We start from the raw sequence: 24,132 nt of genomic DNA, 5'->3' as shown, positions 1-24,132 counted from the left end.
GATGGAAGTTATCCTTGTTTTAAAGGTTAGGGTGGAGCAGGGAGGGGGATGAAAGAAGAAATAGGGAGAGACAGGAGGGAGGGAAAAGGTAAGGAGGGAGCCCCTAAGACTTAAGGGCAGAGTGGCTGATTCTCTATTTGTTCTCTCTAAAATGTATTAGGAGTGGTTAGAAGCCAGGGAATTTGCTAGTGAAGATAGCTGCCAACAGATTGAATAGACAAATGTAATACCAGCACACTTTTTACACATAAAAATGAAAAATTTTGTAGCAGTATCTGTTACATAGTTTTAATTTTAATTGGTGTTATATCGTTTAACAGGTCTATTTTAAAACTGCATCCTGGTCCACAAAAAATACCCCTTTTCTAATCTTTTAAAATTGCAGCAAATATTTCTAGGCATCAAGGATAGGCAACATTTTGCTTTGACTGCTGTACTGACGTTGAGCTGTTTCTAGCTGCTAAATTTGGCCTCGTACTCCCCATAGCTATCCATAACTTGGTTCTCGAGTCCCACCCTGCAGATGGCCATCCAGGCTTAGATTTTTTCTGAGCTGTCAGGAATGGCTATCCTGCTTTCAACATCCCTTTTTGTGCTCAGGCTAAAGGCATTGAGTGGCAGTGAGCTTTTCTATCTGTTTTGATCGCTGCTTCTCAGGGTCTGGCTTGGGCTCTGATCTTGACATTTATGTCACAGGTGTCCCCGGTGAAACTGCTGGGCAACCAGATGGCAGGCCTAACTGAGGCTGGCAGCGTCTGCTGGTGTACGCACTGTCCCCACTACCTGTTCCAGTTTCTTCTTCCTGTTGACATGGTGGTGTTTTTGTGTGGTCATTTCACTCTTTCAGTGTTACTTTCCTGGCTATAGGCCTCTCCAAAAGTGAGTACCTTCCTGTAACTCTGCAATGCGTTGGCTCTGCTTGGAATCCCATCATCCTGGAAGGCTTATGATATGGCTGTCTTCGGGAATCCTTCAGGGCTTTGACTTAAATGTTATTTCCTCAGCAAGACTTTCCTTGACCACTCTATTTGAAGTTACCCCATAGCCTTCTTCTCCCTTACTCTGTACACTGGTTTATTTATTTACTTTTTTCCTCTCTCTTTCTTTTTTTCATAGCATGTGCCTCTTGCCTTCTATAATCTATATGTAATTTTCTTTTACATAATCTGTTTTATTAGGATACATAAAATATAAGCTCCATAAAGGCAGATTGTCTGGAAGCATCTGGACAACAGTGGCCTTTAGTGAGCACTTAAAAGTTTTATTTGTTAAATGATGGACTGGATTGTAAATTGCAAAAGATTGGACTTCAAGCTTTATACGTAGGCTTATTTATTCTGCCTCATACAGTATTATGTGGAAGAACTTGAAGGGTGTAGGAAAAAAGTGGGATAAGTAACATCCTCTGTGTGTGCTGGGTAATTTACTTATTTCTTCAATTCTCACTATAATCTAAGTACTTTTGCTCAAAGAACCATAGCTAGAAAGTAGCAGAGTAAAGATGCAAACTAGTTCTGGCACCAAAGTCATTGCCTTTTCTTCAGAAGCCTGGTGCTCACCAAATAACAGTAAGTCAGTTAGAGTACCTCAAAATGAGTGATGTTGCATAAATCAAGTGTAACTAGAAGTTGAGTGCCAAAGAAGTTTGGTGGAAAAAAAAAGAACTCTAAATTATCTTCCTAGAAAATAAACAACCCCAAAAGAAAAAAAATCCAAAACTGTTTACAGCCATAGCCCTCTTGGCTTAAGTGCCTGGACCACCAACACAACTAATTTTAAAAAAGAAGACATGTATCTGGACATATATTTTCACATTTTTGCTGAAAATATATTGCTTACAATGTGAACTCAACAAAGATAAATAGATTCATTCTTGATTCTAAAAAGAGGCAAAAAAAAACTTCTTAGTATTGCTTTTCAGTGTTTTCTTATTGCAGTCCAAAAAGCAGTAATTGATTGTTATTTTTAAAGCAAGTCAGCTTTTATTGCTAAGATCCTTTTTTTACTGTGTCCTCTTTCTGACCTCTTTTGGTCTAGTTATGCAAATGCAAATTAAGTCTCATTTTTAATTCAGTTTCACATGTTTATGGGGAAACCACATGATACAATGAGAAATGGAGAAGGAGGTGGTTAGCAGTTCCAGACGAGCTCCCTGCCCTCATGCTGCTCACCACCAGGCAGCAGCAACCACTGATAAGGGAGGCAACATGTCTTTTCACTGACTTCTGGATGTTGAATGAGCTCTAATCCAGAATTTATGTAAAAAATCATAATAATTCATTTAATTCTGCCTTCATTTTTCTCACTTTGGTAAAAGATAATTAGGTGCTCTGCTTTTTTAGGCAATCATACAATCTGGAGGTTGAAAATATTTTTGGAATTATGTATTCCAATTATTTGCCCAGACAAGCATCCTTTCTATAGTACCAGCTTAAGTATCTCCAGTAACTGAGAATTACTTCTTATTAAAGAGTAGTTGTTTAGATTTATGCAGGTCTAATAATTTGAACATTATTATTTATAGTGAATCAATTTTTTCCTATGACATATTCATCTTAGATCTGTTCTCTCGAGTCACAAGAGCCTGTTTTACATCCAGGACCCCTTCAACGTCACATGCTAAGTTGCTTTAATTGTGTCTGATTCTTTGCAACCCTATTGGCTGTAGCTTGCCACGCTTCTCTGTCCATGGGATTCTCAAGGACAAGAATACTGGAGTGGGTTGTCATGCCCTTCTCCAGGGGATCTTCCCAACCCGGGAGTGAACCCATGACTCTTTCATCTCCTGCATTGGCAGGCGGGTTTTTTAACACTAGTGCCACAGATTATTCAATACTGCCTTTTGGAAATATTCTGTTGTTTAGTTCTTTTGTCTACTTTGTACAAGGTATTTCTTTATGAACTTTTAGAGTTACCAAGAGGAGGGCTTCATAGACTTACTTCAAAGCAGTCACATTAATACATCAAATAGTGTGTAAGAAACAAGTATTATTTGGCTCAAAAGTGAAAGGACATATTCAGATGGAAGGATGTGGAAGTACTTATGGAAAATGTAGTACTTGAGATTTAAAACTGCTATTGTTTTATCAGGTTGAATTGCTAATATAGTGAATTTCAGGTCATGAAAACAACATAAACACTAGCTTGGAAGTGAAAATATAGAAAACATGATGCAAGTTTAGGAAAACTTGAACAAATTATTGTGTCTTTACAACAGGTTGTAATAAGGGTTGACAGGAGGAAAGACTGGAAAGGACATTTGGAATATTCTTTAAATATCAGCCAGGAGAATTTGTGCTTTATAATATAAAGTGGCAATGAAGAATCAGTTGATAATAATTAGATGAAAGTGACAGATGTCAGGCTACACTTTCATTAAAACTGACCAAGAAGTAGTTTTAGGGACAGATTAACGCAAAGAAAAACATATGTCAATGTATGCATTAAGAGGTTAATGCTGTGATATTGTTTCTTCTTTAAGTATTGATATAATGGAAATTCAGAAGAGGAAGAAAAATTTCCAGAACAATGGCTTGTGATGAATTGATAAGATTGTGAAAGGTAGATACATGAATGTTGAACTTTCTGGGCTGCTGAAACAAGCTAGAGAAGCAGAAACAAACATATCTATATACATGTGTGTGTGTGCATATGTGTGTGTGTGCACACGTGTGTGTGTGTGCGCGTGTGCATGTGTGTGGTGTGCGAATGCACATGGGTTGGACGGAGAGGGGAGGCAGTGAAGATAGTAGTTGACTTTAGGTTAAGGGCATGGATTAGGTAAAGTAAGCTCAGTATATGGACGTGCCATAGATGTAAGAAGTCACTTGTAAAGTCCTATATAACTGAAACAACAACAAAATCAGAAATCTAAAATTAGTTGGTGTCATGACACAAAAATTATCCTGGAAGAAAACAAAGACCAACCAAGAAAACTCCTGAATAAATACGGGGTTACAACTGTTAATTCATTGATAATTTACTGAACACTTTATCTCAGATAAGTACTATGCTAGACCCTGGAAACCACAAAAGATGGGATAAAATAAGGAAGATGGGACAATGGAGAGATGGGCATTACACAAATAACTTTAACAAAAAGTTGAAATGACAAGCAACAGCATTAAGACGTCTCTGAAAAAAGGAAAAAAAAAAAATACCCAGCATTTACTAAGCATCTACTATGTCTCAATCATAGTGCTTAGTTTATTCTTTTTAAATTTGTTTCATAAAACTCAAAATGAGCCTTCATTTCCACTGATGTGAAATCTGAGGTTAAGAGAGTTTAAATCTTATTCCAGTCAAGCTAGCCTCACAATAGCAAGATTATGAAGGGGAAACAGTAATTCCTGGTAGGCCACCAGTTTGTTTAATAGTAGTGGGTCTAGGGTGGGCTTCCCAGGTGATGCTAGTGGTAAAGAGTTCACCTGATGACGCAGGAGATGCAGGACATGCGGGTTCAATCATTTGCTCAGGAAGTCCCCCTGGGGGAGAAAGTGGCAACCCACTCCAGTATCTTTGCCTGGAAAATTCCATGGACAGAGGAGCCTGGGGGTGCTACAGTCCATGGGGTCCCAAAGGGTCTGACTCAACTGAGCACCCACGCAGGCATTCACACACCCACGGGCGTAGAGTATCTTATGAATATCTGAGCTATAGATGGGGATCCATGACCTAAAAAATCATTTGTATCTCACAATACCCTTCTCAGTTTGTGAATCAGTGGTACATTTCTCACTCTTGATGGAAAACGGGACAACGAAGTTTATTTAGAATTTGACATCAGACCCATGTGAGTTTAAATGCAGGCTCTGTGTGACCATGCCAGGTTACATGGCCTACCATAAGCCTGTGTCACACCACACATTAGGAAAGTGACAATACTACTACTTCTTTCACGAAATATTACAAGAATCAAGTGTGGTAGCCAGTAGAACCAAGTAGACTGCCAGAATTTAGACCATGTTAACGTGACATGAAGAAACAAATCTGTGGCCTCTTTATGCATTCCTTCTCATCTCTCTCTATTGCTCTGAGGCACACACATGCATCACATGTGCGCACACACGTGCACACACACACACAGTGGCATGCACAAGTTTTGTATCTAGGACACTCTGGAATGCACCTATTTTTTGAGAGCACTGTTTTTTCATTCCAAAGACCTTCTGCTCTTGGCTCTGCTTGCTTGTTCTTTCCTGGGGAAGATGCCCCGACATTCAGATCTACTATCCCACTTCACAGTTTAGAAGGCACTTTTTTCTCTCCTATTAAAGAGGATGGAGGCTGAGGGGGACAGTTTTGGGTAGCAGTACTCAGTGACATGGAAGGACTGAAGAAAACTGAGCTAGAAATATTAAAGAATTTGGAGCACATGGAAATGTCTCATTCTCATAGGGAGGAACATACGTTAGGAAATTTTCTTCCTTGCTTGACTATTAATATCCAGAAGTAGAATTCTGTAATTCCAGTATGATTAATCCATCAAAAAGCAAACAGGTATGCGATCAGATTAGAGGTGGACTTCCAGCTGATAAGTCATTTAGGCAGAGTTGAAGTAGTTCACAGATGTGAATCTCTGTTTAATACATCTGAAAATTAAGAAAGGATGTAGAAACAAGTTGCCACTCTACTTTCAATAAAATAAAAATGCTTGTATAAAAATAGAGACGTATCTCATATATAATGGTTTTTTTTCCCAGGAAATTTTTTGAAAGTGATTATTGTTGCATCGAATGATATTTCCCAGGCATCACGATAACATCAGAGTACATTTCTGTTGAAGAAAAACAAAATGTATTTAAAACATAACAGTCATTTAAAGGAATACTGAACAGTACATACTGAGCCTATGTCTTTTATTTTCTGTTATGTTCTTTCTCTAATCTGTAAACACGTAAGTCTAGTTATTCAGATCTTTCTCGCTCTTATGAAAATTGTTAGTTACAGAAATGAGCTAGTGGATCAAGGTTAAAAAGATAAGGATACGCAGAAACACAGCAAGTGACAACCAAAGAGTTTGTGAGAAAATAGACTCAAACCTATGGAATAAAGAAACTAGAAGATACAGAAAATAAATCTTCAGGAAATATTTAGCATATCTTTCCTTGGCTTGTTACCAGTATTAATATGCTGAAGAAAACTCAAAATAACAGTTGTAAAATAGAATTAAAAGATCACTTTCAAAAAAAGAGGTCCCTTAGTCTTTCTCAGCTTTTTTAACTCTTGGTTTTTAAATCCTCTAAGTTTTTAAAACACTATCCACAGTCAGTAATTATGATATAAACTTTTATAATTATTTGTTTATCTATGAAATGTAATAAGCCAATAATTTTCTTCATGTGAATTTAACTTTAGAGTACTTATTTATATAAATGTAGATCTTCATGGAAAGGAATTAAAGTCATATACTATTTATTACTTCTTTGTTTTGTTATTGCCCTTTCATATAAATGTAATACTATTTTATAGATATCATTATGTGTAATAACATGGCTTAATTTTTCTTTTATATTTCAATTTAGAAAATTAATGTTCCTCTTTTATACATGAGACAAATTTTAAAAAGAAGGAACTGAAAAGGAAACAGAAATGTCATCAGAATCTAGAAATCCAATTCTAACTATTTTTCCAACTACTTAAAATAACATTGCCTGCCTTTCCCATTATTTATAGGTCTTCCTAAATATAGCCTCTGGCCTTGAAATTTGTAATACAAAATCTTCTGCCTATAAACTAGTACAACTAATGAAATTTAAAAGCTATGTAACATATATCATTTAGCATTCTCATAAAATGTCAGTATGATGTTACCCAAGGGCAGAGCAAATGCAAGAGAAACTAATATGCGTGACTTCTGAAAATCTCATCCTAGAAAATCAGAAACAAGAGACTATGATTCCTATCTATATTTTACAAAAGTCAGTTTGAAATGGAAAAAATATTTAGATGTTGTTCATCATATGTCTTGGGTGTTTTGGTAAAATATTGTTGGTTTATCCTTTTAAATATCCTATGACACAGTCACTGACTAGGAGTAATGGGAGAGAAAGGGGTGACCATACAACTAATGTAAACTCACATATCTTGGAGTGTTTGTGAGAGTGAATAATTCTGGAAAATGACTTAAGAAGCAGCACATGATGGTTAGAACATAGATTCTGTAGCCTGGGAGCATGGGTTCAAATCCTGATTACACTTCTAACTGTGAGAATTTATACATGTTGCAAATTATTTAACTTCTTGATACCCCAGTTTCCTCTTGTTATAAGTGAGGATGATCACAATATCCACTTTATCAGATAGTTATAAACATTAAATGGTCCAATATTCTTGCCTGGAGAATTCCATGAACAGAGGAGCCTGGCAAGCTATACAGTCCATGGGGTTGCAAAGAGTCACACACTTCTGAGAGGCTAACACTTTCTCTTGGGCTTTTCTGGTGGTTCAGATGGTAAAGAATCCACCTGCAATGCAGGAGACCCAGGTTCAATCCCTGGGTCAGGAAGATCCCTTGGAGAAGGGCATGGCAACCCACTCCAGTGTTCCTGCCTGGAGAATCCCATGGACAGAGGAGCCTGACAGGCTGCAGTTTTGCAAAGAGTCAGGCACAACCAAGTAACACACCTCAACACAACAACATAGTTCTTAAAATAATGCCTGGCAAAAAATAAGCACTATCTATGTTGGTCACTGCCCCCCAAATATTTGGCAAAACAGTTTGTAAATTTTTTGCTTCTTAGTTTACTTTTTGAATTATTAATAGACTCTTTTGTATAACAAGGTAGTCTATTGTTGAGCACATCTGTAAAATAAGACTAGAATATTTAGATACAGGCATATCTTGTTTTTCTTTTAATTGTACTTTGCTTTATTGTGTTTTTTACAAATAAAAAGTATTCAGCAACCATTTGCTGAGCAAGTCTATCATCATCATTTTTCCAACAGTCTTTACTCACTTCCTGTCTCTGTGTCATACTTTGGTAATTTTCAAAACATTTCAAACATTTTATTATTATTATATTTGTTATGGTGATCAATGATCAGTGGTCTTTGATGTTACTGTTACAAAAAGATTATGACTCACTGAAGGCTCAGATGATTAGAATTTTTAGTAATTTTTAGCAATAAATTGTTTCAATTAAGGTCTGTACATTTTAAGACATAAAGCTATTGCACACTTACACTAAAATAGAGTGTAAACACAACTTGTATATGCACTGGGAAACCAAAAAATTCCTGTGACTGACGTTATTGTAATATTCACTTTATCGCAGTGGTCTAGGACCAAACCTGAACTATCTCTGTAGTATGCTTGTGTTCATTTGCTAAATGAAGTTAGTGCTTATCATAGAGATTTGTAAAATATTTTATTGTGGTAGGACAAGTTACTCTGAGGAAGTAATCTAAATTTCTTGCCTGGTTTCTAAGTTTTTAAAATGATATACATGGAAGGCAATGAAACTTTTCCTAATGAAAATGATGAAGCTAGAAAATGATATAAATGTATACACATACCCTCCATGCTCTCCATACATATGTGTATATACACCTACACAAACACACACAGAGCTACTCTCTTGAGTATTGAGACACAGCAAATATGACCACTCTCTGACCAGCATGCATAATTATTTGCTTGCTTGTTTTTGCTGACCAGAATCAACCCCCTTTTGTTCCAGTAATAGTACACAAGCTCTGCATTTCAGGAATGTTGCTGTGCCACCACCACAATCCTCACTGTTCATAGGTTTCAAGTAGAACTTCCTCTTAGTTCCAGGATGAAGCACTGGCTTAGGAGAAGCCAATCAAAGCACAAAGCATGGCATCTCCCTGGACAGAGTGATTGCTTCAGGGATAATCATGTGACCCAGCTGAAGCTAATGAGATGCAATGAGATTTTTTTCTGGGTCTTTGTCCCTGTTGGACTTAAATCTGGGAGACTGGGAAGCCAGAGATGCTATAGCATCTTACTATAGCAAGGAACGAAAAGCTATCACCATAGAAGTTAGAGAGAGCCAAAGCATACAGCATAACTAGATTCTGGTAACATCAGTTGGGCTTTCAAAGCATTTTATGCCTATAGATAGCCTTAGACAACAAACCTTGGCAATGAATTCCCATGTTCCTTTTCCTTTCTTTTTTCTTTTTTCTCCCCTCCCTCTCTCCCTCCCCACTTTCCTCCCCCCACCCCTCCTCCTAATCTTTTCTTCTTCTTTTTTTTTCTTTCTCTTACCTAAGCCATTTTGGGTCATTCTTTTGCTTCTATTACCAAAAGAGACTTGCTAGAATGAATTACAAAATTATTTTTTGGCAATATCTGCTTCTTGCCCGTCTTAAACAGTTTTTCTAAAGATACAAATGAACTTACCTGTGAAAGTAAGAGAAAAAGACTCATAGACTTAGAAAATACACTTTTGGTTGCCAGCGGAAGGGATAGTTAAGGAGTTTGGGAAGGTCATGTACACAACACTGTGTTCAAAATGGATAACCAACCTACTGTGTAGCATATGGAACTCTGCTCAACGTTATGTGCCAGTTTGGGAGGATTGGAGGGAGGAGGCGTGGGGGAGAGCGGATATGTGTGTGGGGGTGAATCCCCTTGCTGTGGACCTGAAGCTATCACAACATTGTTGGATCAGCTGTACCCCAATATAAAGTGAAAAGTTTAAAGTTTGAAAAAAGAAAATCACAGGTCTGATACTTTAAAAAAATACCCTTTCTAATGAAAATGGTGAAGCCAGAAAATATGCAAAAAATGTAGATGTGGTCAGTTGCTCAGTTGGGTCTGACTCTGAAACACTATGGACTGTAGCCCACCAGGCTCCTCTGTCCATGAATTTTCCAGGCAAGAATACTGGAGTGGGTTGCCATTTTCTACTCCAGGGGATCGTCTAGACCCAGGGATTGAACCCTAGTCTCCCGTGTCTCCTACACTGGCAGGCGAGTTCTTTACCACTAGCACTACAATTATGACTGTTTCTGATTATAATCGTTTCCTCTTACTGATTTTATTTAATCTTTATTTTAGATTTACTTACATAAGCAGGTGTTTCGGTTTTTGTGTTGTGTATAATTGAATAAAGCTCACAGATTTTGAGTCTGAATCCTGACTGTGTGATTTGAGGTAACTTCCTAACCTCGATGTATTTCCTTTCTTAGATTTTAAAATAAGGATCATGAAAGCCTTTATCTGATGGGATTATGGGGAGATGGAATGATACAGTATATGCAAACTCAGCCCAGTCAGTGACTGGCACATATTAGCCCTCAAACCTTAACTATGTTATTAATCTAAGTACTGGAATTTAGCCTCCTTTTGGCTTTCAGGTTCTTCTGGTTACTTTTCAGCCACTTAAATTAGAGATGAAATAAGATTGGCGTCCTATTAGTTTAATTTTATTTCTAGGGAAAGTTAGTTTAGCTAGCTCTTTGTTGAACTAGCAAAAGCCTTTATTGGATTTCAGAGACTCTGGGGCTGAGGTTAATGTTAAATCCCATGTAGGTAAGACTTTCATTAATATAATTGCTGTTTTATAAGTTTTTACTTTTAACCCTTTATTATTTACCTTCTTTTTACTTTGAATTATTTTTATCCATTCAGTGACTTTTGGCTTAGCAAATATAAAGCATGAACAGAAGCATTATTCATTAACAAAATTAGTGATTGAAACCGGCTAAGTCTTAACGTTCGAAGAAAAGCCTTTAGAAGATCAGAGCTCCATTACTGAGAGCTTTGAGCTGCTTCAAACACGCTTCTGTGTGTACATTGAGGGTTTTCTCTTCACAGCTCCTCTGCCCTCTAGTGGTAGCTATAATAATGCCATTTTGTAGTCCACACACAGGAAATGCCTGGTCTTACTTCAGTTACCAGAATCCTTTCACAGGAAGTTAGGTGTGGTCTTTGAAGGAGAATTTTTAAAAAAAAAAATGAAAAAAAGAAAAAAAAAAAAAGCATGATGGAATTTTAGCTGCAGTCTTCTTGGTGCCAGCTTATCAATCCTAAACTCTGGGTGTAAAAGACTCTGCAGGGGTAATGTTTTAATATTCTTATTATGCTTATTTTCTGTGATGCTTCTCTACCTTTACAGTAGAATCCTGGGGGAATCTGCAGAGGACCACTTTCATTTTGAAGCTGCTGGCTGCATGTTTTAGCATGTCTCTTCTGTTAGAGCATCCAGGCATGGCAGTTTCCTCCCTCAAGTGTGCCGGGACCTTCTTCATTCCTGTGCCTGTCGCTAGGCATAAGGGTCTCTGGGGATGGGTGAGGAAAATGAGGGATGTTTTAGAGGCACTGTGATTCTAAGAGGGCAGTCTGCTAGCTGGTGGCTGAAAGGTCCTGGTCTACTTTAAAAAAAATGTGGAAATGATGCAGTAATTATGTTATTTTAGATTTCCCTATTTGGTCTGACATATGCTGCAGGAGTGACCTGGATATGAATGAATTTTACTCTTAGATAATGCACCTCATATAATTAAATGGTAATGCTCATTCCTGTAGGGTAAGGGTTAAAATGGACTGATATTTTGCAAAGAAGGAAAATAGATAAGTGATTGTATATAGGTGGCATTCAGGAGTCAAGATTTTGGTTATATTATTTCAGAAAGCACAGAAACTCTTGCCACTGATGCAGAGATAACGTTTGAAATGATTGGTATGCTCACTTAAGTTATATATGCTAGCCCAGTAAAATATGGTTAGAATACAGGAAAACCACATTTATGTTACCACAAAAACCAAAATAAATGGAGCTCATGTTAAAGATAAACTATCTTAAACTTATTATTTTTTCAAGTCCAAATCTGCTATGTGGATTTTTAAGAAATGGGTACCATTTGAGAAAATGAGCTATCTCTACAGTATTTCCTAAGGTACTGCAAATTTGTTAATTTAAGAAGCAATTACACTAGCGAGCAGCAGGTGCTCAACCAGGGGGTCCAAGCTCCAGACCTCTGACGTGGGTGACTTCCTGCCTCATTTGGCAGGAGCCAGGTCCCTTCCTGTGTAGCTTCCGAGCAATTCCAAATACAACCGGGCATCCCCTGCTCCTTCCTGCTCCTTGCTTTCAAGCAGAATCTACCTAGGTTTCCACAGCCTGGCATTTCAGGATTTCCAGAGCTCTTTACCAGGTGCACTGATTTTCAAATCAGCTCTTTAACATGGAGAGTGGGCCAAAAGGAACACGGGAAAAAAAAATGGAGAGATATATGCAAGATCTTCACACACCCCAGTTCTACAATTTTGAGTGATTATTCATCTCTTGTTACGGATCTCTGATATTTTCTTTTTTCAGAAAGGATGCTGAAAAAGATGGCTGCCAAAATAATCCACACAAGTGAAGCAGCAAGCACAAACCAGTATTATCCATTTCTGAGCTCCGAGTTGGATATTTTCACTTAAAACATTTTGGGAGTGGGAGATTAGATTACCTCATAGACACCTACTGAATGTGAAAGATAGATCTCCATGCAAGCAGACGAACGCATGCAGGCAAATCCCCTGAATGCCAAGTGCAGCTTCCTTAGTAAAATATTACAGATAGCTTCGTTTATAGGTATGTTATCTCAATATCATGTCATTGCCCTTTTATCCTAATGACCATTGCTTTTTTTTCCCCTCTCTGTCTTTCTCTCTCTCTCTGTTGTTTCCATAGCACTTTCTTATGCAAGGAGCTAAACAGTGATTAAAGGAGCAGGATGAAAAGATGGCACAGTCAGTGCTGGTACCGCCAGGACCTGACAGCTTCCGCTTCTTTACCAGGGAATCCCTTGCTGCTATTGAACAACGCATTGCAGAAGAGAAAGCGAAGAGACCCAAACAAGAGCGCAAGGATGAGGATGATGAAAGTGGCCCAAAGCCAAATAGTGACTTGGAAGCAGGAAAATCCCTTCCATTTATTTATGGAGACATTCCTCCAGAGATGGTGTCAGAGCCGCTGGAGGATCTGGATCCCTATTATATCAATAAGAAAGTGAGTTCTTAGTCAAGTTGCCTTTATTTCCTCTACTCCTAATTGCTTCTGGGCTAGGGCCAGGCATGTTAGGTGGAGAATGTTGTGCCGCCTCCCCTCTGTCTGAAGCATCCCTATGGTAGTAATGGGCTTGACCATGCCATGGCCCTGTTGCCCTAGAGTCTTTGGGAAGCACTTATTCGAACCCACAGCCAGGACAGGCAGAGAGCTGAAAGAGCATCTTGCAGTGGGGGAAATGAGGAAGGGCAAAAGTCTGCTGACCTTACGGTGTGGTGAAGCAGAAAGTAAAGACAAGGAGTTTATTTTTTATGCATTAAAAACGATATCTTCAGTAGTATCCAAAGTCCTCTTTACAATATCTAGCTCTACAAAAGGTACTTTGATCTTCAGCAGGTTTATTCCTTAACATCATAAATTTTGCCCATTCCATGGTTCCCTCAAGAAGAAATAAAAGCAGGTGACTTCTAAGTGCCCCCTAAAAACATTTGATCAAATAGCACCTCCAGAAAACACTGAAGTTCCTGTGAGAAGGCTTTTATCAAATTGAAAAAGTAATCAAAGCCTCATTCTTGAGCTCTTTGTGAATTGTAAGTACAGTTTGAAAATACTGATATTAAAACTTGATGGTGATGCTAAGTATTCCTTGGGTAATAACTATACATTTTCTTTATGTTCTTTAAACCCTCATATCTCTCACAAAATTAGGGGAGTTTATAGCATTCAGAAAGAGAAAATACGTAGCATCATGTCATATGTTGGTAGTTTATTATTATTTTACAAAATCGTATTTCTAAAAAATTGTATCACTTTTTTCTCAAATTGTTCTTAGCTTTAAGATTGCATTTCTAAATTCTGTTTTATGTGTTTGTTTTCTTTTTCAGACATTTATAGTATTGAATAAAGGGAAAGCAATCTCTCGATTCAGTGCCACCCCTGCCCTGTACATTTTAACTCCCTTCAACCCTATTAGAAAATTAGCTATTAAGATTTTGGTACATTCATATCCTTTTTTCAGTCACTTACATGATTTTGCTCTTTGACTAACTTACTGAGTTGGGAATTTTTCAAAAATGTATGTGGTTGGCAACATTATGTGCTCTTTCTTTTTTTCCCTCTTCCTCAACAGTTTAGCGTTATTGCCAAATGGGATCATAGGTAAGTGAACCACTTTTCCCCATCTTCTAAGTATTTCTCCTCTCCTTGACTCACCACTTATTCCCTTCTTCCTCTGCTCCCTTCTGAATTGCCTACTACATCCAAGGCTTCTTCATTAACTTTGACAGTGTTACCAGGCTCTCCTTTTATAAGTCTTCAGACTTTACAAGGTTATATAATGGATAAACTCTGTGAACTAATTTTCTTTACTACTTTTACATTTGGAATATATCTGCATAATTTGAATTATACAATTTTATTTCTTTTTGATCTTAATTTTTACTTTCTACTTTTCACTTTAGTATTTGAAAGCTTTGAGTTACAAATGTTTATCATTGTGATATGACTGTATATGCATTAGTCTTTCAATTATTTCTTCCAATTCTTTTCCCAAGTGTCATTTGCATTGATTTTCTATTTTATTTTTCTTTCTTTTTTGTGGTCACTTGTTCCTGTGTTTTATTCAACTCACAGGTCCTGCTGCAGTTATCTCTTCCCACATACATTCTCCTTTTATTCTGTATTCTCCTTATGAAGTATCTACTTCCTACAAATGGAATTGATGACACCTTGGTGGGAGATAGTGATTTGATTTATGCTAAATAGAGTAGTTGTAAGTGAGAAGTTTTCTTCCAGACCAGGGACAGTGGTCTGAGAAAGCCAGGACTGGAAAACCAAGGAGGCAAAGGTTTGGAAGACGGGCTATGTCAGTCAGGGACATTTACAGGAAGAACACAGAAGCCTTGGGATAAGGAACGGATACATGTCAGGAACCAGAGGTAAGGAAGGGGAAACCGAAACTTCAGCAAAGTCTCAGATAGGACAACTTTAAATTTTGTTTCCTAATTAGAAAGAGTCATCGCCTTTGATTTACAACATGGTCAGTCCAGGGCCTCCTTCAAGGCTTACAGTGTAAAAGCTTACTTTCCCTAGCAGGCCTAGAAAATAATTCAATTTGATATGGTAGGGAGTTAGATAAGATAAGGAATTCAGGAGATAGAATAAACTTGATACAGGGAACTCATCTCAGTTCTGGGTGTTGGGCTGTGAATCATGTCCCCAGACTTGCCTGGCAATGTGGCAAATGACATCTGTAGAAGCATGGCATTCTGGAATTCAGTTTCCTTTCAACCTCTGGGTCATTCCTCTCCATTACCCCCAGGTTTTACATAGACATATTTTAATTTCATATTTATGCTTTAAGATTTAATAATTTTCTTGTGAGTTTTTTTAAGCAATAATGATTCCTTCTGCTATTCAAATAAAAGAAACATTTTACAGAAAGAAAAAAATGTTTTTAAATGAATAATAAGCTTTAGGAATGAATAATAATGTTGAGATTTAGATTTGAGTCTCATGAACTATAAGTTATGGTCCATTATGATGTTTGAGTAGTTAAAATCTGTACTCTGAATAAATCTTTCCATAAATTATTCATTGTATCTAAAAATAATTGTTCATCCCTATGTAATTGCAATTTATACATGAAATCATGTCAAAAAATTCAGACTTAGCCCATTGCTCTGTTTATAGTAAATACTGGGAGAATATGAATTGAAGAAGTAAGTGACAAATGAGTCAAGAAGTTAAATGATTAGATGCAAAACAAGTGACAAAATGGAAGTTTTGAAGAGGTCAGAAAAATCTATTTTGCCTTCAATATGAATGAAGAAATAACATTAAGAAAGCTCAGTTTTAAAGAAAAAAGGCAGGACTGTTGTTGTTATTGTTTTTTTAAACTTTTGTGGGGAGATAGCATATTTTTTTGAAAATTTCATGAAAACTATTATATCATCGCCACTCCAAAAAATTCTAGGAAGTTAGAAGACCCAGGAATCTTAACACTAAAGCCTTCTGGGAAAAGAAACTTCCAGTGGTAGAGGATGAGAGTAGATTTAGAAGTTCTGATCAGAGACTCTGGGCATTGAAGACCAAGTTTACGGTGGGCTCTCTTTAGGAATCAGGATACTATTTGAATTTGAAGAATTTGAAAGTTTGCACTTACTTCCCAGAAGAAAGAAAACCTTCAAGGGGCACAGCTGTCAGGAGGGCTGCAGTGGTGTAAGTTGAAATGTGAAGGCAGCCGGATAAATCTAAGATTTGCTGAACTGAATGTTTGACTCTCCTAGAACCTTACAAGTGGCATGGAGCTACACATTTCTTCCAATGCAGAAAAAGTAGATTTTTAAAAAATCTCTGATTGCCTGAATTAGAATGTTCTATCTCAGCTATCTTACCTTGGAGTAGAGACAGAAGATAGACACATTCTTTGGTCTTTTGGTGATAATGCACATTCAACTGTATGTCCTAGTAAACTTTGCTGTAAATAATACTGGACAGTGGCAGGTAACTTTCTCAGTGACTTTGTCTTATTCCTCACAATGCACATCCTAAGCTCAAATCCTGGTTTTCTAATTTTAAGTGCCTTTTGCTATAAGATAAAAATGCTTGAGGTTGCTATCTGCATTTTAGGCATAGTTAAGAGGGCATTGTGTATTTATTATCATTAGTTTATAATCCATAAAATGGTCATTCACAGTTTTAAAAAAATGGCATTTTAAACCTAGACTGGTATCTCTATATCCAACGAAAACCTTGACTTATTTCTTAAGGAGCTGTTATCTTCCTTAGGCATTCTTGCATATCAAATTAGCTTTGTGTCTTGATTTTGCAGAAAAATCTTAGCTTACTCTATTTTTGCCAGAGTATATTTTGAAAACTGAAAATCCTTTTGATGTACCTATTATCTTGTTTTGATAGTTAAATAAAATATGGTTATATTTTCTAGATAGTAAACAAGTAGAAATGTATCCTTATTCCTAAAATTTCCTATCAGAATTTTCAGTGTGTTGCATGTCAGTTTTTTGTTATTTTAGCTTAATATGCACACTCTCCTTCACTTTGCATTTGTTATTCATTTGTTCATTCGCAAATATTTACTAAGTACCTACTGTGTGGCAAATGTTCTTCTAGACACTGTGATGCAACATAAAACCTGCTAGTCCCTACTGTCAAGTAGCTGTATTCATGTGTATATGTGTGTTTGAGAGGAGAGAGATAATACAAACAATTCAGCTAGTGTCAGCTAGTGATAAATACTATCAAGAAAAATAAAGCTGTATAAAAAGAGAAGAGTAGTGAGGTACTGTTTTAAATCATATGATCAGGGAAGTCCTCTCTGAAAAGATAGCATCTGAGTAAAGATCCAAAGGAAGCGAGGAAGTGCAACGTGGAATCTAAGGAGAAATGTGAATAGCAAATATGAAGGCAAAGGATGAACGTAGACGTGTACCTGGTGTATTCGAGAGTCAACCAGGAGCCCAGAGTGCCCGGAGGAGAGTGGGAAAGGTAGAGAGTAGAAGGGGATGAGGTCATTGAGAGTGGAGGTCAGGGCTGACATTGTAGGTGGTTGGTAAGACACCCAGTTTACCCTGAATGAGATGGAGAGAGAAGACCAGAGGGTTTTCAGCAAAAGAATGTCATCACCTGAGTCAGATTTGAAAAAGATCACTCTGGCTGCTGTGTAGAGAACAGATTGTCTGAGGGGAAAGGGTGGAAGTAAGAAAATAGATTAGGGGTTTACTGCCTTTATGAAGGCAGAGGATGCTGGTGGCTTTGGTGGAAACGATGAGGGTAGCAAATGTCATCAAATTCAGTTGTGTTTTTCAGAAAAGCTGAAAGGTTATGCTGATCAATTGGATGTGGGGTGTGAGGGAATGAGCAGGACTAAGGAGGACTCTAGGTGTTTAGCATGGTCAAGAAAGAAAAGTGTAGCTCCTTGAGCTTGGGACAGACAACATTAGGTGGAGAGATATGCTGGGTAAAATCAAGAGCTGGAATTTGAACATTTGTTTGTTTATTTGTTTTTGAGAAGCCTGTTAGACACTCAGTGGAGGAGCAGAGATGTTAAATGGAATGCAAGTCTGGAGTTCAGGAAAGGGTTGGGCTGGAGGTAAAACAGAGATGTAGTCATCATGATGTTGCTGTACAGATGGTATTTAAAGTGATGAGAAAGACCTAAAACACTCCAAATCACACAGTAATGCAGAACTGCCCATCATTCATACAGGTTAGGAAAATAAAAAGCAGATTTTGGAATCAGAAAACCTGAATTCAAACCCTACCTCTGAGATTTACTTATTGGCTCTATGACCTTGGTCTGAGTTACTCCAGATGTTTTGAATCTCACTTTGTCCATCTATATTTTGCGATCATGATTTAAACATTAATAATAACTAGGTAAGTACCTGACACTGTGACTAGCACTGGGTTGTTGTTCAGTCTCTCAGTCATGGCTGACTCTTGCAACTCTGTGGGCTGCCTGTCCTTCACTATCTCCCTGAGTTTGCTCAAACTTATGTCCATTGAGTCGATGATGCCATCCAACCACCTCATCCTTTGTCATCCCCTTCTCCTCCTGCCCTCAATCTTTCCCAGCAGCAGGGTCTTTTTCCAATGAGTTGGCTCTTCATATCTGGTGACCAAAGTATTGGAGCCTCACCTTCAGCATCAGTCCTTCCAGAGAATATTCAGGGTTGATACAGCACTTGGTAGGAACTTGATGACTTGTAGCTAGGACAGCTATTCTTGGTAGTACTAGCTACAATTCTAGGAGCAAGTGCTGCAAGATTAGCAAAGAAACAGTCTCATATTATTTAAGGAATTCCACACACAAATTCTGTACAAATCTCTAGTCTCTTGAGGCTTGATTTTGCAAACAGAATGTTTATACAGCACCAGAGTTAGAAGCTGTTGAGTGGCGGAAACATAATGTGGTCAGTCCCGACCACAATCTCACTTTGCAGATGAGTTCATTGAGGCCCAGACATGTTTAGTCACTGTTTTATAAGACTACATTTTATGTAAGTGGCAAGGCCAAAACTTCAGACTGTCTTTGATTATCAGCCCAGTATGCTTTGCAGTTTTTATCTAACAGAAACTGCAGTTTCTATCTATCTTTGCTATTTCTATCTAACAGATTTCTAAGCCCTCAGGTATAAATTATGTATTAGGGGTACATTATTTACCTACCTGTGTTTCTGTGTATCTCAAAGGTTGTTTTCAGTGGCTCCAACTTACTAATGATGAAACAGGAAGTGAGCTTTTTAGCTCATCCCAAAATTATATGGTATCTATTAGAAATCAAAAACAACATGCTTTTCTGTACAAATATTATAGAGGTCTGTGGGAAAGGAGGGTGCACAACTTACTGTTTCTGTTTCTCTTGCTTTCAATGCTCAAAAGTTACCATGTGTCATCACATAGTTAGGAATTTGTTAATAACAAAATTAAACAATTCAAGAGTTAACAGTATATATGTGACATTTAGTTGACATTTCTGCTGCCTTGCAAATATGTACGACTAGGTAGAAAGAGGCCTATCTTACTTTGCTTAAATTCTCTGTGTTAGAAATCTTTTAGATAAAACTATCTTCTGCCTCTAGTTCATATACATTTTAAGTAAAAAATGTCTCTGCAGCTTCTCTGGATATTATGTATTATTACAAAATCCCTGAACAGAACAATGCCTTTCCCTTCCTTAAGAAAACAAAGAAATGCCCTATGTTTTTATATTTAATAAACAAAGGATTAATAGTAATAAAGATAACTATTCACTAAGAAAAGTATTGGTATTATTATATGTATTTGCTTAAGAAAACTGAGCCTTAAATAACTAGCTTGCTGAAGCCCATGTGACTGGTAAAGGATGCATCTGATCCACAGTTTATTGCTTTAAAACTCAAGCTGCTGCACCCTACCCACGTGGATATAGGGGTAGGCATGCCAGTACTTTAATCATCTAGTTCCCAGGTCAGAGGTTATGTAAAGCATTTTCAATATGAATATGAAGACGTCTTTCCTCATCATACACACAGGAAATATTTTAGACTTGCCAACTGACAGGTTGCTACCAATCAAAAGGTTAACACATTTTTATGAATACCTGGTATAGAGAAATTAGTAGATTTAAAAAATCCTTTTTTTCTTGATATTATATGAGGTTACCCTGCCTCTACTTTTATTTATATACAAAGTCTCATAAGGAAATAATATTCTAGGAATCATTGTTCTTCTGAAAAAATGTACTTTATGTGCTATATATTTAGAAAATAAATACATGCATTTTGGGCTTTCCTGGTGGCTCAGTAGTAAAGAACCCACCTGCCAATGTAAGAGACAAGGGTTTAATCCCTGAGTCAGGAAGATTCCCCGGTGAAGGAAATGGTACCCTACTCTAGTATCCTTGCCTGGGAAATTCAGTGGACAGAAGAGTGTGGTGGGCTATAGTCCATGGACTTGCAAAAGAGTTGGACACAACTTAATGACTAAACAACAACATATGCATTTTGTTACTAGTTCTGGCCCTTTGAAATCTGCCTTGACGTGGAATTTCCATATTTTTTCAGTGTGTGGTATCACCAATACCACGTCTATACTTTTTTTTAATATTTGTATATTTGTTATCATTATCTGAAATCTTACTATTTCAATCACTCACCAGACTCCAGGTAACTTAAAGGTATGAGACTCCAGGTATGAGACTGATAAAATAAATTTATAGTGATTTTAAAAAATAATGGATTTTGAAACTCTATTTGGAGATTATCTATTAAACAAAAAGCATAAAAAACTGACTCTAGTTATCTCTTATTTGATTTAAAAGAAAAATAGTTTCATTTGGGTTCCTTTTTGATCATTCGTCAGGATTGTAAAGTTAAATATATTTTTTTTAATTAAAAATAGTCGTTTATTGATAGTCATTCAATGTACAAAACACTAATTTGAGTGTAACAATTTATTCATTTCAACTTACTGGGTAATATTTACTCTTTCTATTTATTAAAGTTTAAATATATATTTTATTATATATACTTAAATTTTATCATTATAAGCAGTAAATTTTTAAGGGACATAAAACCATGGCTCAGTGTATTACGTGACGTAAATCTCATGAGCCTTTTAATTTCCACTTTGTATTTATCCAGTGTTCTTTCTTTCAAAAAATGTAGAAACCTGTGCACTTGATATATGTGGAAACAAATTTCATGCTGTATTTTTGATCCATATTTATAAATATATCACTAAAAAGGAAAAATGTACTTCACTTAGTAGTAAACAAGGTTCCAAACTAACATCATTCAATAGTCGACTGACCCTACAAGATGGCAAGGGTGTATGATGGTGAACCATATAGACATGGACCTCATGAAGTTGACCATCTAGTGGAAAAAAAAATCAGTTAGGCACTCGAAGGATAGCATCTGGTGCTACAAGGATATATTACTGATAGACCTAATCAGGAAAGGTGCTATTGTGCACAGATTTTACTGAAAATAACTTCTAATCTGAGTGCTGGAGGAAAAGTTTGAGTTGGCGTGAGGTGAAGAGCATATTCAGGGGAAAGAGGTAACATTTGTTAAGATCCTGACTTGAAAAAGAGCTTGCTTCATTCCATGACCTAAAACAATGGCAATAATACCAGCCTTGGGAAAGTGAGATGAGGACTAAGGAAGCTGAGCTTAGGGTGGACAAGAATTAGACCTCCTAGACTCTCTACTGTTTGTTTGTTAATATATTTGATCATCATCCTAAGGAAGTGGGAAGCTATTGAAATGATCCAAATTAGATTTACAAAGGTCATTTTGGTACAGTGTGCAGAAAGGATTGAATAGAGTCAAGCATGGGTTCAGAAAGAACAGCTTGGGTGAAATTACAGTAATTTACATTGGATTTAATGGATACCTAGATTAGGTAGTGTTATGAGGATTGTGGGAAAAGTGCACTGAAACCAGGCATAGCAGGTAGAATTGACAATATTTGGTGTTAAGTTGAATGTGAAGGTCCAGGGAAGAGAAAAATGCAAGATGGCTCCTAGGTTCCTGGCTGAGTCAGTCAGTCAGTTCAGTCTCTCAGTCATGTCCTCCTCTTTGCAACCCCATGGCTGCAGCACGCCGGGCTTCCCTGTCCATCACCAACTCCGGAAGCTTGCTCAAACTCATGTCCATCAAGTTGGTGATGCCATCCAGCCACCTCATCCTCTGCCGTCCCCTTCTCCTCCTGCCTTCAATCTTCCCCAGCATCAGGGTCTTTTCCCAGTGAGTCAGTTCTCATCAGGTGACAAAATCTCACATTCATCCTGGCTAAATCATGAGACATTATGATACAGAGATGTCAAAGGAGCAGTGTTTGAGAAGAGAAGAGGGATAGGAAAAAAACATTGTTAGTTTATTTTTAGAAATCAAAAAAAATGTGAAGTGTCAATGAAATAAGTGCATGTAAGTGCAGATGTAATGTGGAGTTGGGTGATATGGATTACTGAGTTCAGAAGAGAGGGCTAAAGTGAAGTAGTTCAGTCATATCCGACTCTGTGACCCCGTGAACTGTAGCCTACCAGGCTCCTCCATAGGATTTTTCAGACAAGAGTGCTGCAGTGGGTTGCCATTGCCTCCTCCAGGGGATCTTCCTGATCCAGGGATTGAACCCAGGTCTCCCGCATTGCAGGCAGACGCTTTACCATCTGAACCACCAGGGAAGCCCATGGTTCCTCGAGCTAGAGAGGGCTAGTCTGGAGAAAAACACTTGAGATCAGTGGGTATGTAAATATGTTTGGAGCTATGTGTGTTAATGAGCTCTACTAGGATAAACACAGCAAGAGAGGGAAAATGACTTGGATATCCTCTGTCCTTCTTTTTAAAAAGGGAAATAAAACATTTCAAAGGATATTAAAAAATTGGTGCCCATGAAGCATCAAAAATCAAAGGATTGGGATCTCATGAAAGCAAAAGTAAGAGAACATAATTAAGAGGGGAAGAATCAGGCTTGTCACACTCTATTGAGAGGACAAGTCAGATAAGAACTCAAAATTATCCTTTTGTTTTCAGTTACACAACATGAAGATGTTTGTCATATTTGGGAAGAAAACTGGTAGGCTGAGGATGTGGTAGATAAATGAAAGAAAGTAAAGATAAACATCTCTTCTAAGAAGTTTGGCTGTGAAGTTGGAAAAGAGAAGTCTATAAGTGGTTAGAGGATTGTGGGCTATAGGACAGTATTCTCTTTTATACCAAAAAGGTAAGAGAGAATTAAGCAAGTTTGTGTTGATTGTAAGATTAGATAGAGTTACTAATGGAGATATTAAAGATAAGAGAAGAAGGTGATAAGAGATTGCTGAAGTGTTCTGGAAAGGTGGAAGGTGTCCAGAGTTTGGGTAGACGGGTTGACAACTCCCTCCATTGAAATGGAAAGGAGGAAAGAATCTCGATACAGAGAGTTTGTCACTTTGAGGTTAGGAAGAAAAGATATGACCTTCTGATGCTATCTCTTCTCTCAATAAAATAGGAAATAAGGTCATGAGTTTGAAATGGGTAGCGAAGGAAGAAGATTGGAGATCAAAGAAGTGGAGAATATTCAGAATTATCTTTGCAGAGTAGTGGGGACAGTGAAGTGGAGAAATATTAAGATTGTGTTGGCCATGTTTGAGGCTGGGAACTATGTATTTTGAATGATGCCAGTCTGCCAAGGGGTTGTTTTCTACAGTAGGTTATAATTTTTCAGTTGCTAAGTCATGTTCAGCTCTTTGTGACCTCATGGACTGTAGCCTTCCAGGCTCCTCTGCCATACACTGCTGCTGCTGCTGATAAGTCACTTCAGTCGTGTCCGACTCTGTGCAGCCCCAGAGACGGCAGCCCACCAGGCTCTCCTGTCCCTGGGATTCTCCAGGCAAGAACACTGGAGTGGGTTGCCATTTCCTTCTCCAATGCATGAAAGTGAAAAGTGAAAGTGAAGTTGCTCAGTTGTGTCCAACTCCCAGCGACCCCATGGACTGCAGCCCACCAGGCTCCTCCATCCATGGGATTTTCCAGGCAAGAGTACTGGAGTGGGGTGCCATTGCCCAGAATCATGTGCATTGAGTCAGTGATGCTATCTAGCCATCTCATCCTCTGCCGCCCCCTTCAGTAGGGCCAGCAACCTAACAGACACAGGATCCGCTAGTTTTATATACTAA

At 37.6% G+C, this 24,132-nt stretch overlaps 1 protein-coding gene across 1 annotated transcript in view; it reads left to right on the top strand.

The window, feature by feature from the left end:
• The first annotated feature begins 12,704 nt into the window (after positions 1-12,704).
• The window catches only part of SCN2A (sodium voltage-gated channel alpha subunit 2), an 87,805-nt gene continuing 76,377 nt past the window's right edge, over positions 12,705-24,132 (top strand). The window contains exons 1-2 of the mRNA XM_052664365.1: positions 12,705-12,971; positions 13,853-13,971. Coding sequence (XP_052520325.1) covers positions 12,705-12,971; positions 13,853-13,971 — 386 coding nt within the window. The remainder of the gene's footprint in view (positions 12,972-13,852; positions 13,972-24,132) is intronic.

Source organism: Budorcas taxicolor, chromosome 2 (assembly GCF_023091745.1).
Source record: "Budorcas taxicolor isolate Tak-1 chromosome 2, Takin1.1, whole genome shotgun sequence".
NCBI classification, from domain to species: Eukaryota; Metazoa; Chordata; class Mammalia; order Artiodactyla; family Bovidae; genus Budorcas; species Budorcas taxicolor.
The sequence above is the reverse complement of the archived record's forward strand: the minus strand, read 5'-3'. Positions and strand labels throughout refer to the sequence as shown.